The 18108-nt window shown below is 43.3% G+C and overlaps 3 protein-coding genes across 12 annotated transcripts in view; 1 reads left to right on the forward strand and 2 right to left on the reverse strand.

Annotated features, from left to right (window-relative positions):
• LOC105194480 (RNA polymerase II elongation factor Ell) overlaps positions 1-5421 on the reverse strand; it is a 75603-nt gene extending 70182 nt beyond the window's left edge. Inside the window, exon 1 of the mRNA XM_026136620.2 lies at positions 4558-5421. Coding sequence (XP_025992405.2) covers positions 4558-4701 — 144 coding nt within the window. The 5' untranslated portion in view covers positions 4702-5421. The remainder of the gene's footprint in view (positions 1-4557) is intronic.
• A 1583-nt stretch (positions 5422-7004) lies between these two features.
• LOC105194479 lies at positions 7005-7953 on the forward strand. Its single transcript, XM_011159404.3, has 2 exons — positions 7005-7406; positions 7802-7953. The coding sequence occupies exons 1-2, from the start codon at positions 7260-7262 to the stop codon at positions 7865-7867; spliced, it is 213 nt and encodes a 70-aa protein (XP_011157706.1). The 5' UTR covers positions 7005-7259; the 3' UTR covers positions 7868-7953.
• A 469-nt stretch (positions 7954-8422) lies between these two features.
• LOC105194478 overlaps positions 8423-18108 on the reverse strand; it is a 94006-nt gene continuing 84320 nt past the window's right edge. For 7 of the 10 annotated variants that reach the window (XM_039457019.1, XM_039457022.1, XM_039457023.1 and 4 more), the window contains 3 exons: positions 17973-18077; positions 17687-17849; positions 8423-17594 (listed from right to left, as the gene is read on the reverse strand). In XM_039457019.1, the coding sequence (XP_039312953.1) occupies positions 17297-17594; positions 17687-17849; positions 17973-18077 (566 nt within the window). In that variant the 3' untranslated portion in view covers positions 8423-17296. The remainder of the gene's footprint in view (positions 17595-17686; positions 17850-17972; positions 18078-18108) is intronic. The other 3 variants (XM_039457021.1, XM_039457017.1, XM_039457015.1) reach the window with 2 other exon arrangements.

Consider the following 18108-nt stretch of genomic DNA (forward strand, 5'->3'; position numbering starts at 1 on the left):
CGCACGCACGCACGCACGCACGCACGCACGCACGCACGCACGCACGCACGCACGCACGCACGCACGCACACGCACACACACACACACACACACACACACACACACATCTAAATTGGCAATAAATATATATAAAATCTCTCTTAATTTTTCAATTTCTCTGAACACGCAGTGAAAAATAATAAAATGTTCCAGAAAGTCCACTCTAATTTTTAAGTTAAAATAACTCTTATTTTAAGGTTAAATTTTAAAATAAGAGTTACATTAACTTAAAATTTAGAGTGGACTTTCTGGGACATATAAAAAGCGTTAAATTAGCACTTTATTTTTTTTTACCGTGTACGAGACGTTTCGTAATACGAAGTGGATTGGAAATATTTATTTTGCTTTGTTTTTCTATGAAAAAGAACATCGCGAAATAAACACGAGTGATATTTATAACGGCATACCTCTCCGCCACGTTACATGAACCTATCCACAACAAAATGTTTATGACACGCAACTTGTTTTTACAACTATTTCATATATTATACGGCGAGCAAGTCCCTAATCAGCGGGATTTACGAGACCAGTTGGACACTTTCAAGGTTTTCAACGATCGGCTTTGCTTTTCGAAGTGTGCCTTCTCCCCTCCCTCCCGCCATCCAAAACCCTCGGCTACGGCTTCATGTAGCCGGCATTCACTTTCACCTCGCATAATTTATTCTATACCAAGCGTAAATTGGAGGCATTTGGCGTATGTAAGTCGCCAATTTAATAGCGCGATTACGAGGTGAGACACTCTTCTTTTTTCTCTCTCTCTTTCTCTCTTCTATCAAGCATGCTTTAACGACGCCGATGTATACTCTACGTCCCGAGGAATGCACCTCGCGCGTTAATATCATTCGACTTTCCATTTGCCGCGTTCTGTGTCTCCCGGCAGTGTCGAGTTTATTTTTGCACGCGTAAAAGAGGGCAAAAAGAGGAGGGAGGGGGAGGGGGGAAAAACAGAGATCGAAATTTCCGAATAATTTTGCAAGCACACGAATATTTATTTTCATAATAAATTTGTCGTTCGAATTTACAAGGGTCTTAAAGTTTCGCGGTAACCCGCGTCGGCCGCTAATCGCAACCGGTTCGAGCGTTTTGCCTTGTTTATAAAATTTTGCCATTTTTTGTCATGCACGGAGATAACACGCTTGGCACAACGTAACAAGCTTGTTATGAAAATCGTTTAATTACAAAAGAATGCAAACAAACGGAGAGGAAAGGAACGTGCTTTGAGGAAAAGCTTTATAACTCGTGAGATTTTTCCACACAGAAAATTCCATACATAATAATTTCAGCCCACGGAGAAAAGTTTCTTTAAAGAAGACTTCTTAATATTTTTAGCTGCTATCGTAGTTCAGGAATGCTTAGTTAAAAGCGGCTCCTTTAATAATACAAAGGGCGGAAATTGAAAACGGAAAGAAAGTAAAGAAATCGTAAAGAGCAAAAGGAAATGAAAGAGACAATACGGGTCAGATAAACCGTAACAACGAACCATGAAAGGTCTTTTATTCGTTTATTATGGAGCAGTATTTTTCCAAACTTGATATTTTCAAAATCTGAGTAATAGCAGATAGCGATACTGAGAAATTTTTTCTAAGAACATTTTTGTCAGGCTAATAAATACTTTCCCTTTCCAACTATAAAAGCTGTAGGCTACAAGAATTATTCTAGAAGAGAATTTTAAATATATTTAAGTGTAACAAACAAAGGCTCGAAGATTTGATAGAAATATTAATGTAAACACAAAAACTTTTGCAAATTCGACGTGTGTATATTTCGTAAAAATCTTCTTTAAATAAACAGAATAAATAATAAGAGAGAGAGAGAGAGAGAGGCGATGTTGTTTACAACTATGTAAATCACTCGTTCAATATAACGTTTATATTCTGTCTTTTCCAATTTGACTAAGAATTCGAGCCACGACGTACCGTTTAGTCTTGAGATTAACAAGATGGGTAATAAAAGAAAGTAATAAAGAGAGGAAGAGATAGATTTTCTCTTTGCTTATAAAACATACAAGCGGTCGTTACACAGCCCGTTCTTTCGGGTTCGGGTTCGAGTTATTCGAGTTTCGAGGAACAGCTGTACTTCTCGAACGGGAACGCCCCTTTTCTTACAAGATACAGCCGACACAGCAGCATGTCGAACTGGCCCTTGGGAGCCGAAGGGATTCGATTCTTACGGTTTTTTTTTTGTGTTCTTCGCGCTCTCTCTCTCTCTCTCTTACATTTTGATATTCTTAAATTCTACGTAGAGATTTAGGACCGTTAATACAAGCGCATGGCCATCATTGGTAAACCGCGTCGTCTGTTCATAGGAAGATGCTTCATCACACGTTTGTTTCGTTTGGATTACCATTTATCACGATAGAACGTTTGTTTTATTTTTATTGCTTCAGCTGGGTAATTCTCGCTACCGTCGACGTGAGCCAACGAAAGAGTCATCCGTCTCGATAGGAGCATAGCTTCTTAGAGAGTTAATTCTCTCATAAACGTTTCATATTAAGATAAATAGATATCGACGGAATGCTAACGTTGCTTTGCCATTAACTAACGAAGCGCATGACGTAATTTGTTATCATTATTTGTTATCAAAGTTATGATTGAATGATCCGAAACGGGGAGCTAGTGGGGAGGAACATTAAAATCTCATTTACTTAAGCGAGACCGAGGCAAAATGCAACTTGTGGAAGCTCGTAAAAACTTCTTCTCGGCGGAACTTTCCGCCGCGATCGCGGCTCAACGCGCAAATAAGAAGCATCATCGCGATAATGCGAAAAGCCGATCTCACGTGAAGCCTCGGATCGCTCGCTGAAACGTCGAACGGCTCGATATTGTTTCATCATTTGTTTCTCCGGTAACTCCGACGCGACGTGTAAAACGCGATTCGAGTCGAGACGACGCGAGTTACAGGTCACGTAATAAAAGTAAAACAAAAAGGCCGAGATATCGACGATAGCGGCGCGGCGCGGGCGGCGCGGGAGGCGAGAGGCACGCAAAGCGGCTGCATACGAAATTTCTCGCTATCTCGTGGTCTCGGGGATAAAGGCCCCGGCACTCGCGTACATTCAACGGCGATATTTTGACGAAGGCACGCCCCACCGTGCTCGCGACTCCTCTACTTTCGAATCTCACGTCCGAGAGGTTAGAATCAGCTGATGTAAGAATTCGCAATCGCCTTACAGCGCTTCGTGCTCGTTAGAGCGCGTACGAACCTCGGTTTGAAGCGTGCATGCGGCCAGAAAAGCGCCGGAGAGGCTTGAAAATTGAAAAGGGCCGAAAGAAAGAAAGAAAGAGAGAGAAAGAGACAGTCCAAGTTCTTTTACGGGTTGCCTGGTCGACCCGAACAGCAGACACGTCGGTATTTAAGTCATCGAGGAGATAAAAAAAAAGAGATAGGAGAAATTCGCCAGACACGAGCGCGTCCGCCGGGGGAATAACTTGCAGAAATCTTGCGACGCGACGTGAGTGACGTGCGACGTGACGTGAAATGATTCATCTGTTTGCGCGTTTCCGTGGTGGATCCCTGCGAGATCCTGGCGCGATTACGTCAATGCGGGAACGCGCCGCGCGGGAACGCGCCGCGCGCCACTTGGAAAGGGCTCTTCCGTATCCTCGTCGAGTCGCACGGAATTCCACGCTCGCGAAAACGCGTTCGACCTCGTTGTGCGGATTAGTCGCGTCAGAGTGATTTTTCGACCAGGCTCGGCTCTCGTTCTCGCGCTCTCGTATATTACGTAATTGCCGTTGTCAAAGCAGCAGACGTGTCGACATCGCGCGACTCGTTCGTTCGTTCGCTCGTTCGCTCGCTCGCTCACTCGCTGCCGCTACTCGAAAGCCGCAAAAAAGGAGATCGCATACCGAAACGGAGGGGAGCGTGTCGAATTTTCGAGTTTATCGGCCTTCGAGAAAAGTCTCGACACGGGCGAAAAAGAAAGAGAGAGAGAGAGAGAGAGAGAGAGAGAGAGAGAGCAGCTGTTCGGCAAGGAATCGAATGGCCCTCTCTCGAAGGTGATCTTCGAGGAGAACGGATTGTGAGAAGAGACGGAGATAAGAGAACGAGAGAGAGAAAGAGATGTGGAGGGAGTAGAGCCGTAATTAGAGAAGGGGGGGAGGGGAGAAGAGAGAGAGAGAACCGAGCCCGTCGAAGACTTCTCATCTCAGACGTCGGCGAAGAGACGGAAAGACGTCGCCTTGCGACGAAATTTCGCACGAAATATGGCGAGCGAGTATGAACACGACGATTGGGGAGTCTCGCCGATTCTCTTATTCTCTTTCCTTGGCACGTTATTACGACACACGTACGCAGCCACGAGCGCGCATACGCACGCCAATGTATCTCGCGTATGTGCACGCAAGGTATATGCGTGTCGGTACGCCTGAGCGCGCGCACATACACACACACACACGAACGTACGTGCGTCGCGACGAGATTGCACTCGCGCGCGCGCGCGAGCGAGTGCGACGATCCTAGCCTCCCTAACGCGAAGAGAGCACCCAGCGACAGGATAAAGCAAAGAGACACACTCACCCTAATCTTGAGGTACTCCGTGATGGCACGTTGCGACGAGTCGGTGAGCTTGACGAATATCAGGGACTTGCGCTCGTCGAAATTGCCATGCGACGACAAACCATACTGGACATCTGGCACCAGCGCCATTTCTTCGTCTCCCATTTCGCCGTGTGCGGCTTCTCACTGTCTCGCTCGCTCTCGCCCGTCGCACCGATCTCGCTCCTACCCGCGCGCGCACGACTCACGTCCCCTTGGCGCAGCACACACAGCTGACGTCCTCGGCTCGTCTGGCTGCTCGGGCAACGCCGTGAAGCAGCGCGCGCGACGACAACGCACTCTCTCTATCTCTATCTCGCTCTCACTCCCTCTTTCTTTCTCTCTCGCGCGCGCACACGCACTCCCTCTTCCTCACGGCACTCGCGCTCGCGTTTCTTTCTGTTCTAGCCTCCTTTTTTTTTGTTTCTATTTTCTTTTTCGCTTTTCGCCTTTTTTTCTCACTGTTGTTCGAGCGAACGCGAATTTTCGCGCGACGTGAAGTTTGCGCGGTACGGCGCGCGGAACGAACACCGCCGCGAACGGCACCGACGACGGGGTATTCTCAACCGGAACTCTCGATGCGAGACGAGACGTTCCTCCGCGAAACGTGTTTTTCCTTCTCGCCGCGCTCACACCACCACTGCTGCTGCTGCTGCTGTTGCTCCTGCTGCTGCCGCTGCTGCCGCCGCCGCCACCGTTGCCGCCTTCGCCGTCGCCACCACCTTCTCCTTCTTCTTCCTCCTCCTCCTCCTCCTCCTCCTCACCCGCACAGTTGCTGTACGATCTCGCTCCCTCTCTCTCTCTCTTTCTCTCTCTCGCTCTCGCTCTCGCACGACTGTCGACACACTGCAATATTCGCAATTAGAGTCGATGTTCCCTCCCCCCCCCCCCGGTCTCGATGCCGCAGCACAACACCCCGTGGAGACGATGTTAACGATGTCGAGGGTGAACTACCCTCGAGCGCGTTCGCGACCGTTTCCCACCTGCTCGACTCGACTCTCTCTCAACCGTCGCATATTACCGCGCCGACCCGACTCATTCGAAATCTTTCCTGCCAATTGAAACACCGAAGATCCGGTGTGGATGGAAGAGAGAAGAGCAGCGCCCGTTGTCGTTTCGGCGCAAGGAAACACGACTACACACTTTCGAACGGCCACCTGGTAGGCGGGGCTTACGGAAGAGCCGTCGACCAATCGCGTCGCGCGCGCGCGCAACCGGATAACCCGACAGTCGGGGACCAAGGACGACCTCGCCGTCCTCGCGCGATGACGGCCAACGATCGACTGCCCGCCGGCTTTTCCCGGGACGCGCCACGCGCCGCGTACCGTTGCCGCCACCTGTCGGCTCAGCGAGGATTTACCTTACGGTTCTCCTAATGGCGCGTTCGCAACGCGATCAATCTCATTTTCAACACATTTCGTCCTCCTCGCACAGATCCCCTCCCCCCTCCGCCCTGCGACAGTCAATTTCGTTCATTTATCGCACAATTAAATATTTGCAGCGAAATCTACTACGCGTGGACATACATTACGATGCGAATGTACAATAGTACAATCGGTCAATACCTCGGATGCTTTGGCAAGCACGTCGCCCCATTGTTGGCACACCTGGCGAAAGGAACGCCGAGCGCGCGTACATACACAAACTTCAAAAGAAATAGCGTGAGAAAACGCGATTGCTAATCCATCTCGAGTTTTGATACCATATTAAGACTTTGCATCCCACATATAAGACGAAATTTCTCTTACCGTATTTTGTATTCTGGCCGAAATGAAGTTCTGCCCAGAACCTAAGGCCATTTAAGATAAGAAGATAAACTTCATAGCGTTCACGTCCTAACGATTTTCGCGCGACTCACTCGTCCTGTGGCACTGTAACGCTATAAGCATATCGCGGCGCATTTCAACTCGCATCTTCGTCGTCCTGTACAAGTGTTTGACGCGAGCGAGTGTTTCGAGAGTGCCGTGGAGTGTCGAAAGTACAAAAGTAAGAAATGTCGAGTGTTTGTGGCCAACGATCTACGTGATTCGCATATCTTCTCCGTTGCCTTCTATCCCGAAACGCGTGTGAGTATCAGAAATATTTCGAAAGTGCCGAAAACGAAGAATCGCTCATTCGTGCTAAATGTAAATCAAGAGCAGAAGGATCGTCGTAAAAAGGATCTTGAGTCTCGAATGTTCGACAGCTGCAGCAGAGCTGGACGGAGCGACCAATGGTGAACGGTAAGTCAATTGTACTTGTATTCACTCTACTTGTATTCACTCCTACAATTCGGTATTTGCGCCTCGTCCTTATTGCGTTCGCGTAAATAATCGTACAGTGCGACGAATCAGTCAGTGCGAAAACGGTTAGGAAAAGAAAGCTTTGAAGTTCATGTACGCGTTCTCAGCGCTCTTTGCCAGGTGTGCCAACAGTCGGGCGACATGCTCTTTGAGATCTAACCTATTTGACATCGTAATTAATCGTAATGTATGTCCACGTATCGTGGGCAGGCTATTGTTGGCTTCTCTCTGGTGATAATTATATAATTTCGTCCTAGACATTTTTCGAATGAACCACAGCTTCGCTGGCATCACTGTTATCTTGACGTAAGAGCTCGCGCTCTCGTTTTACTGCGTTTTACTTCTTGGTTCTGACAAAATAATTTGGTTATCTCGTGATTCTGTCTCGGAACCTGCTCGAAAATGCTACAAACATTGAAAAATGTTACGTTTGTAGCTCTACTGATGCAGTTAAATATTAATTTTTATACTGATTTTTGGGGAGGACTGACAGCTATATCTCCAATCCAAGGTCCATATCCTAGAATACCAGACAGGGACAAACTGAAGGTAACCTAACCTTTAAAGATTGTTATGATTTCGAGTTTACATCAGATTTTTCCACCGTTACTCGATTTAATTCCAATTTGCACGTCATTCATTTTAATTTCGAAGATTTATATTCTCAACTTACTTATAAGAATGATTTGATAATTCGCATCAAACAATTGAATTCAAAATCAATCGTCAGTAATGAATAAACCTGAATTTTTTAATTCATCGATTGATTAATCGCATTATGCGTAAATGCAGCTTTTACAAAACAAAATTGCATCTGTGTATAATGCGACTGATGTTTCGATGAATTAAAAAACCTGCTTTATTAGATAAAATCGACATATTAGTCATTTTAAGTAATTTCAGCGTTAACAGAGAAGTTTGACAATTGCTATTTATTATTACAGAGAGAAATTGCATTTGCAGAGGAGTGCAGGCAATATATTAAAGCACCTAAAGCAACCGTTAATTAAGGGAACTTTGTTAATTTACAGTGAATATGTATGTGTTTTTCCTGCATGGAAAAATGTAGCAATAAATAAATGTTATTAACTTATGATAATGTTGTTTTAAATTAAAATGTTAAAAAATCCATATAAAGGTATGTTACAAACATAGACAAAGTTCTTTTTACATATTCATTATCGATAATTATATTTTCTTCGATAGCTATAATTTGAATTAACATGATGCTACAGCATCAGATTTTTATATACTTGAATTTTTTTTCAGAAATGTCAGTTATTAAATTAATTATCAAATTTTCCATTTTTGTTTTCAAAGGCGATGGCAAATTGGCAAATATTTGTGGAGAACTAATTCTAATATCTTAGAAGATATCCTTATGTCATTTCAACACTTTAACGTGGGGGATAAAATCGTGGTGTGTTTGAAAATATATTTCAGCTTGCAAATTTCAATTTAATTTAATAATCTGGTCACTTTACATGAAAAATATTACAAAGGATGGAATAAAGGAGGGTCACGGACACAGCCCCGGCGACAGATGGAATAATTTCAGAGGCAAGTAGTTTCGGATAAGTTTATTAGAGTCCCTGGATCACCTTCCCCTGAGGCAGCTTATCCCAATAAGAAAGCCATCCTTTCTACCCCTCGCTCAACGGTATGCACCGTCTTGATACAACGCAATTTTCACTTTCACTTTTTTCGTTTCGCTATCCACTTTAAGAGCACCCTTCGGATATGGTACATTGATCGCAAAACGAGGAACGAGAGAAGTGTGCGAACAGATCACGGATGAGGAAATGGGGAAATTAAGAATTGTTATATCGAACGTGTGACTCGTTTACTTTGCTCTTAGGACGTCTGCGACCGATAAAACTTGAATACTTTACAGATTCGTCGGAGGCACCCGACAGCAGCTGCTCGATCGCCCCAACGTTTATGCAAACTTGGTCTCGCATTTTCGAATCGATTCTACCAATCTGATTTAACAGCTTTACTTATAATTAACTAAATTACGTCCTTTACTATGCATATTACCCTACGTATCATACTAATATCTAGAAAAAAATAATCACTTGCTATTACAAGAAATTGAACGACGTTGATAGAATCCTGTCGAAAATCGGAGATCGGGCAAAGTGCAGCCGCTATGATTCCTCCTCGCGATGCGAACAACTTTACCATAGGCAACGTGATTTTTTTTTAAAACCATTTACAACGAGGAAGTATGTACGACGATGCAACGCAACGGAATCAAGTAATTATTAAGTCAACGCCCGTGTAATCTCTCCGTCTGTCACTTTTAATACACTAACGCAATATACGTCAACAAAATATATTTTGAAAAGTACTTCACAGCAATATTTTTCTTTCTTTATGTACAATTATCCCAAAAGGATTGGAACACTTCTCTATTAGCTACTTCCACCTTTCTATTCTACCTTTGTTGCGACGCTGCAACAAGAGTATACCTCGAAAATGGAAAGCAAAAAAGTGACAAATGGTGTTCCGGCCTTTTTTTTCGAAGAGTTCTTTCCCACGCAAAATTGTTCTTAAAAAGATTAGGGTATGTTGCAATCTTTTTATCCGCTTTACTTCTCGCTCGAGTCGGTTACCTGCATTTTCTCCTATATTCACGCGAGACAAAAGAGGAGAACGATAGTCAGAAAGAACACAGCGCAGCGTATTGTAACATATAGGGCAACACATGGAGGCGAATACGGTGTGGAACATTGGAATTTTTATGGGGGGGGGGGGGGAGTAATTTCGATGTGGGATAATGGGCATTCGAAAAGTCACCGCTCCGTGGCTGTCTCAGGATTTCTCCTTGGGATCTTTTTCCCCACTTTTCTTTCAGATGTTCTCGGCGAAGTAGTATTCGTAGCAAAGCTGATATAGACAATTTATGATACAATAATAAACAGTTTGTGTATATTTGCACAAGATGTCTTCCCTTAAGCGTAATTTCTCTCAAACTGCATGCTTTTTGTCCAAAGAATTTTTTATTTAATTTCGAATTTTTTCCAGCGAATATATATCGCAACTTTATATCGTAGCTTTCAATACCTCAATTCGACATTTTTATAAGTTTTAAATTAAAATGCTATCCGAGTAAATTACAAATTCAAATTGATCGAAAAATCTTGTGAGTTACATAAGAATACAAATGAAAAATGTTACATCTTTGTTGCGATTCTTAATTTTCAACTCAAAATTGATTGAAAAATTTGCAGTTTAAAGGAAGCACGCTTAGTACGGGAGGCATCCCGTTTAATAATATGATTCTCAAAATATCATTTGTATGGTGAAAATGGGCGGAAAATTACGTTTTCTCTGAGTTTTAGATATGTTTTAGGATAGATTCAAATTGTTCGAGGAAAGGCAAATTGAAAGTAATAGTCAGAATTGTGTTTCGATCGAGCAGGTGAGACAGCAACACGGATCGCGATCATGACCATGTATATATATATATGTATATATAATGTATATACACACTTGTGTAAATATGTATATAATATGTGCAAACGTATGTGCAATATATATTCTGTTCTGTGATTACATGATCGAGATGCGATAATATCTTACACGTGCGTGTGTGAACTGTCGATGCGAAAAAAAAAATTAGATTACAAAGAGGGCATCTTCAAGTTGGCGAACAGACGTTTCGTACAGTGTTGAAGTGACGACGACGCGAGTGTGACTCGCTTATCATGATGGCGATGATTGAATGAACAAAGTTCGCTCTAACGATCTTTCCCTCCGCCGAATCGGAAACCCCGAAGTCTCCGAGCCGAAATAATTGTGTGATCGCGAGTAAATAGTGTCGGTCGATATCCGAGTAGCGACAAGAATTCTATTTCGTCATATTGCATTCGCTAACACGCGACAACGATTGAAGAGGCGAATGAGTAAGGAAGATACGCGCGTTATCATTTGTTACATCTTTTTCGAGACAATCGCTTCGAAAATGGAATGTTCACTAGACAAATGTCATCCGATGTCCATACAATTATCCAATTTTCCATCTCGTACGTCTCCGTTCGTTCGTTCGCCCCTTCGTCACGCCGGTATATGTGTCGCATATACCACGTATCAATGTCGTATTACTCGAATAAGGACCAGCAACGAATCACAGTTAGTCAAACGAATACTGTACACGTGCCGGATTTTCACCCGCGTGATTCCGTCACGCCGTATATATATATATATGTATACGCATATGTATACAGCTGTATATCTAGCTATGATTTAATAGTATTTAAACTCTGTCTCTGATATATAATGCGATGATATGGCACGTGGTGTATGTGTATGCATGTGCAATGATTCAACGATGATATAGCTCTAATAGGTCCCTCTCTCGATCGTCTCTCTTTTCTCTCTTTCTCTCTCATTCGATTACAATATTTTTTTCATATTTATCTAACTAATCATTCGAGTTTCAGTCCCCCTTCCCCTCTTTCTCTCTCTCTCTCTCGCTCTTTATATACCACACTATGTACCACACTTATCTCTCTGAATTCCATCCGTATACACTCGATTATTCTCTAAATGTATGCACGAACTCATTAAACATACAAATATAAATAATAAACAGGCGGGAGCGTGTTCTCGCGGCACAGTTGGCGCCAGGAAATACGATCGGCCGAGTTTCGATTAAATTTGTCTAATACACGAAGATATCGCCTTTTAACGTCAACGTGACGCAAAGTCGGACGCTCGCATTTTACGCTGAACGCGCCGTTAGAACACGGATCTCGATTGGCCATACGACAGCTAGATCTCACGTTTAATATTAACACGAAACGGTCAACGAATCGTCGTAGAATCGATAGCTCTTCAACGTATACGAAATAGAATTTCTTATAACCCAAGGAAGAGATTTACGTCTTTAACTTTAATTTCGCTAACTACGTGCGGCACGATATTAATGATTGATGCGCGATATATCCTTAAAACGAGGCAAGTCATACTGTATATATGGATTTTCTATATCTAGTTGAACGGTGCGATTGATGCGAGCCGACATCCTCCGTGAATCGCGTCTCACTATGCATTGATGTCACCAGGATTGTCAGGATTTCGAGAGGCAACGCGTTTGCCCAAGTCGCACAATCGCCGTCCGATACGGCGGATTGTCGTCGAATCGATCAGTGGAACAATACTATTATTCACCGGGCGATCGTCGTTCGCGATGACGATGATGATGATGAAGATGATGACGATGACGATGATGAAGATGATGATGATGATGATGATGATGATGATAGGAATAAATGACAATGATCCGTTTTCAGAGATGAGAAGCGTAACGACGGCGCGCGCGCGTGTGAATATGGAGTCACACAAGCGCTATCCCACGTATGTGTGTTTGTGCGTGTGTGCGTGTGTGTGTGTGTGTGTGTGTGTGTGTGTGTGTGTGTGTGTGTGAGTCGATGTGTATATATGTATATGTATTACATCTTGTGTGTATGGCATTATATACATATATGTGCATCCAGTTCGCATCCAGAACGCGTCAGCATGAGTGAAGAAACGAAACGTTTATCGATGAAGATTCGGAATTCTATGCAGGTATTTTTTTTTTGTGTTGAATGTGCGTGTTTCATACTCGAATATAATTGCTTTGGGTCACCTGCGTAGCGGCGACGTGTCATCGAAATCTTTCTCCCTCTCTTCTCTCTCTCTCTCTCTCTCTCTCTTTATCTTTCGCTTCGTTCTCCGTTGCTCGAAAATTTTCTCGACAATAATGGCGCTTTCCGTGGGACGACGAAGCTTGCTTCCTGTCTTCGCTCGTTAGTCGTAATTACCTAATAAATCACGCTGATGATACGCACAAAAATTACGCGTTCCGCGTTTCGCGCGAGTTTATCGTGCCTCCTCGCGCTCTATTACGAGTTTACTCTTAATACGCTTTTACTTACGAAACACAAACATCTCCCGTCTTGTTTTATATATTTATTAGGTACATTACATATGTGTCAATACGATTCTCAAGCATAGTATTGTCAACAGTTGTGTATATTTTTTTTTTCTCTCCTTAGTTTCCCTTTGTTATGTGATCTCTCTCTTCTCCTTGCTAAAAAAAAAATTATATCTCGCTTAGCAGTTTGGAGTCTGCCTTGAATTTTCGATCGTGATTCTTTACGCTTTCATCGGCGACCGGACGCAAAAGTTTGCGGCATTCTCTTGGGGACTTCCCATTAATGCAAATGAGAGATAAAACACTTTTGAACATGTTTCTTGCGTTTGAAGAAACGGAACAGCAACGACGAATCGCTCTGTATATTTTATCAGATCGATAATTCGCCTTTAATCTTTCAAAACGATTCAGAAACAAGCAACCGAAATATTAGTCATGAAAACTTATTTATTTAAAATCGTAATTATCATTCAGAATGAGAATGATGTAAAAACTATGGAAAAAATTGTTTTCGAGAAAGGGCTAAAAAAAAAACCCATAATATCGCAATGTGCTAAACGTACGATTTAAGCGTAACTTGCGTAATTTTTTTTTTAAGCTTTGCTGGTTCAAATTTTTCCGTCTGGAATCCCTCTCCCTCTCTCTTTCATCAGTTATCGTATCATGTAATCGTTTACTGAATTTCCGGAGCTAAAACGATTCTCACCGTTATGCGCTACACACTTTTGCGTCCCGTATCTTCGCGTCGCGTCTTCTGTATCTTTTTGCGGCTGATAATATCGCGGGTGAAGAGTTACGATTTGTCGACGCGGTACACGGAGTGTGCCAGGTCTCGCCCATCTACGAATTCTCTGATCAATTTCGAGTATTTGTCCTTAAACGAAGAGTGTCAAGGCAGCGATAAGTTTTAAACTGTAAGGTGATAAAAAGTCTAAGAATTTCAACGAGCAGTAGAGACGACGGAGCCTTAATCTTTATTCAATTCGAGATAAATTTTACTTTCACAGTATTTTTATGTGAGGCTTAGACATATTTAATATTATAGAAAGTTGTGAAAAAGGATAAAACTTTCGCTAAGGAGAAATCAACTACAAATTGATCACAGAATCGATAGATGAAGGGAATTAGAGACGAAAAACTGGTATCACTCTGTGTACATATATATATATATATCTTTCTTTTTCTTCCGTTATTATCGCGACAAGACTCCTCGGACGTTTACAGATAATAGAAATATGGGAGTGTAGTTAAAGAAGAAAAATACTGTTGCTATGTTTAGGATCGGTGTAATCATGTTGTAGTCGTATCTATCTTTGTTATCCGTTTCCAGTTTCTGTACAATTTTCACCTTCCATGTGCGCGGACTCCGTCCGCGGATCTTCCCTCGTATGTGTACGTGTATGTTTTTTTGTGCGTGTAAGATATAGCGTGTCAGTGTCCTTTTTAAGGGGTAATTATCACAGAATACACGAGATATTTTCATTAAGCTTACAAGATATTAATCGAAGCGGAGAGTAGGAGGAAAAATTGGCGGCCGGACCCGTCGACGGTCGCGGTGATTGCGGTGGATCTACGACCGGGGGGAGGGGAGGGACGAGGTAATTGTCTGGGTGTATGCCCGTCGACGAGGCCGATCTGAGTGCCGAATTCGCCAGCCTTTTCGTATTAAGTAATGTACTTAGTGTTAGGCAGCGGAGAAAATAGACACTTTTACAAATGAAGATGGTGGCGAGATCGCGGACCCGTGTTTTTTTTTTCCTATCATGCTTGAATTTTTTTCGACGCACCATCAACGACAGATGCAGGTGCTTTGTAAATTGATCTCCCAATTAAAGTTAAAAATTCTAACGGACCATTTCAATATATATTTTCAAATATTGAAATCTTATATTAAAAAATATTTTGAAGGAATTGCGACGCCCCGACAATCTGTTTCCTTTTAGAAATAATTGAAACTACTCTACACTTTGCGGATACAAAAATTATTAATCTAAAAATGATTAATATCAATTTATTTTTATTTTAATGTCAAGATTAATTCTGTCAGATTCTTGAAAAGGTGGGCTCAATTACTGTTAAAATTCATGTCTGATGCTTCGACTTATATTGAAATTTAGTATAAGCACCTGCAACTGAGACGAGTTCATTTTTGAGGTGGCGCACGTTTCTCTATCTGCCGAAAATCCCGCGCTCGCAGCTACATCAGCAGTTTTAGACACTATACACAATATACGTAAGTATAATCTAGACGTACTACGTAGTAGAAACTTTTGAATATAATAGCGTAATCTCCGGAGTTGTGTTGTACCTGCCCCGCCCGACTCTGCAGCCCTGGGCTGGACGATGACTGAATTCATCGGATACGAGGTCGTGTGCCTTCGAGTTTCTCTCACGGAGGGATCCGACCGAAGCTTCGTACGATCGTAGCAGATGTAGCGAAGAGGAGCTCGATTGTACTCCCATCCACCTTTTCGTCATCGCGATCCGATAAAAGTACCAGATAAAAGAGATCGGCAAAAACGCGATAGACGCGTTTCTACGGACGGGCGAACGTCCACTATTACGCACATGAGGCAAGCTGTACAAGACGCGATGAAGCTAAGAGACGTAGTAGCAGTAGTGTCGTGCTAATAACGGTAGCTTAAACGTCCAGTGCCTCATGTCATATTCCGAGATAGACGTTGCCGTAAAAAACAACGGTAGCTAAAGAGAGAGAATCAAAAAAGCTACGGTATAGTTATTTGCGCGCACTAGATTACAAGTAGTACTGTCGAAATTGACGGATATTACTTAACTTGAAATTCAATACCTCAGAGTAATCTGTCACACGCAGATAATACTCGAAATACCCGAATACCGACAGCGTTAATTATAAGAGTGTAAAGCTTAATTTTGTAGACTCGCTCGCTCGCCGGTTCGTAGAACGAGGATTCGCGTTCGCAACGTGTCGGGTGTATCGTTCGTTACGTTAATACGCGACTTTCGGAGGTGCGGGATCAACGCGCGTACATCATCCGCTTGCAACGACTTGAAATCGATACGACGCTTTCGCGTAACTCTCGCGAAGCTCTCGGGCGGATCTCGGCATCATTCGCAACAGCAGCAACATCATTAGCAACAGTCAGACTCTTATGATCATTTCTGGTATAATCTTACGAATAAGAACGTACTTTACAATTACAATGCCTTACTAATTTTTTTCTGTTTTTATTACTAACGGCACGTCGCTGCGTGACGGTTACAGGACGTGCCTATTTGGTCGTACGCAATGCTACATTTAAACTGTATATTTAGAAAAAACTTCTTCGTCTCAACAACGTGTTCACGTATCTACAGTAAACTCGTCCTCCCGAACAAACGGCCTAGAAACGACGCGGTCGTATCGCGCGCGTGTAAACGTATGTGTCTGTGGGTGTGCGCGTGGTATTTAAACTTTGTGTATACGGTTTCACATGTAATCCGATTTCGCCCTTTGTTCATAACATATGTGACCGCGTCGCGATCAAGGACCCACCACACGTGGACTCACTTTTTCGTCCTTTTCCATTTCTAAGTCAGTCTTTCGGCGAACGACAGCGCGTCCGATCGAGAGAGTTTCTGTCGCCTTTTCCGCGAAGCACCATACTTGAGTTCTTCGCGATGTTAATCTCTCGTCCTATCTTACGTTACGAATATTACCAAATATATTGCGTACTGGCAGCACTGTTTTCACGTTTCGCGTTTTTGTCTAGCGAACACTATCTCCTTCGTATCTCCATCTTTTCCTGCGTTTCGCCTGCGACACTCGCACGAAGAAGAGTCCGATGTGTCCTCGTATAGTACTGAAGCGTTGCTCGTCGTCGTCTCGCTATCGAGCTCCGCTGATTATTTTAACTCTCTGTAAACGTAGGCGGGAGGAATCGCCTTTTTTTTTCATTATTGTAGTAATACGCAGGACGAATGCTGTGCCACGCGAGGTTGACCTAGCTCATCGTCCTATCTCGAGATCTGTGGAAGATGGTGGTTTCCGGTCGTCGCTGTTCAGGGACGGGGTTGAAGCTCTGTATGTGTGTACGTGTATGTGCATATGTGTCTGTGTGTATGTATGTGTGTGTGTGTGTGTGTGTGTGTCTCGTAAAAAATGGAGAGGAATTACGCTCGACTGAACTCCATGGCGCGAGGGAAGCTGGAGAGAAGAAGCTTCGCGATAAATCGATTCCTATCCTATTGTTAGGATTGTCCTTCCCTGGGTCGTATGCTTCTCAACGAAGAACGGCGGAAGGGTTCGGGGCGATCGTTTTCGCCGGGTGAATCGCGCGAATTACATCTCTCTCGCAAAATCGTGAAAGGTTTCGTTCGCTTGTGGTACCGAAGATATCAAATGCTAACCCTCTTTGGACGGCCTCCTGCTTCTCTTCCTCCTACTCCTTCTACTCTTTCTTCTTCTTTTTTTCTTCTTCTCTTCGAGCTCTTTCCAAGCTCGAAGTACTCGAGTCGCTTCGCTATCGGCTTATTAACGCAACGTCGCATCTCTTCAAGTGGGATTCGGCAGCGGTGTCTCCTGCCTGATATCGCTTTTCAGTTTCACAAACTCTTTGGCGATCTCGTCGTTATTACGCTGCGAGAGAATTCGTAGGATCGTCCAGCCGGTCTCGTCCATCTGGATACGTTTGCCAAGCGACAACCAACACGCGCACGAGCCTTCCTCGACGATATCCTTAAGCTGCATCACAGCGACTCCAACGAGTCTGTCTTCCCTCGCAAAGCAGTAGTCCTTCACGCAGATATGTAACTCGTAGAAATCTAGCTGTTGTTGTTCATTACCGATCATGCTAAAAATAAAGATAAGATAAAAGTCAGAATAACTTTGTGTCTGAAAATGTTAGCAATTATCAATAAATTATAAATTTTCATCGAAACTTACAAGTCAAAGCTTTCATTGAATTGCGGCGACCAGTTATTGCTCTTCGATTTCGTCGATTGTTTTCTCTTCTTGCCAGTAAGATGCGGTCCAATTAGATTCACCTCAACGTACGGCCTGAACATGCCTGTCGCCAATTGCCACTTCAAATCGTTCGCAGCCACAACTAAAAAGTAAGATGTTTTCTTTTAATTAAATTATCTCTCTCTCTCTCGTTGAATAAATTATCAGTTAGCATTATTAACTGTCAAAGTATGATTTTATAAATTTTACAAGAGTGTAATCGTACCTTTGACGGTGACCTTCTGCTCTCCCGTTCCCGGATGTGTAAAGAGATCCACTTGAATGCTCACCTCGCCCACCGAACCCTCGTCTGAACCGGCGACATCTGGAACTTAAAGAATTTGCATTCAGAATTTACACTC

The sequence above is a fragment of the Solenopsis invicta genome, chromosome 14 (assembly GCF_016802725.1).
Source record: "Solenopsis invicta isolate M01_SB chromosome 14, UNIL_Sinv_3.0, whole genome shotgun sequence".
Taxonomy (NCBI): Eukaryota; Metazoa; Arthropoda; class Insecta; order Hymenoptera; family Formicidae; genus Solenopsis; species Solenopsis invicta.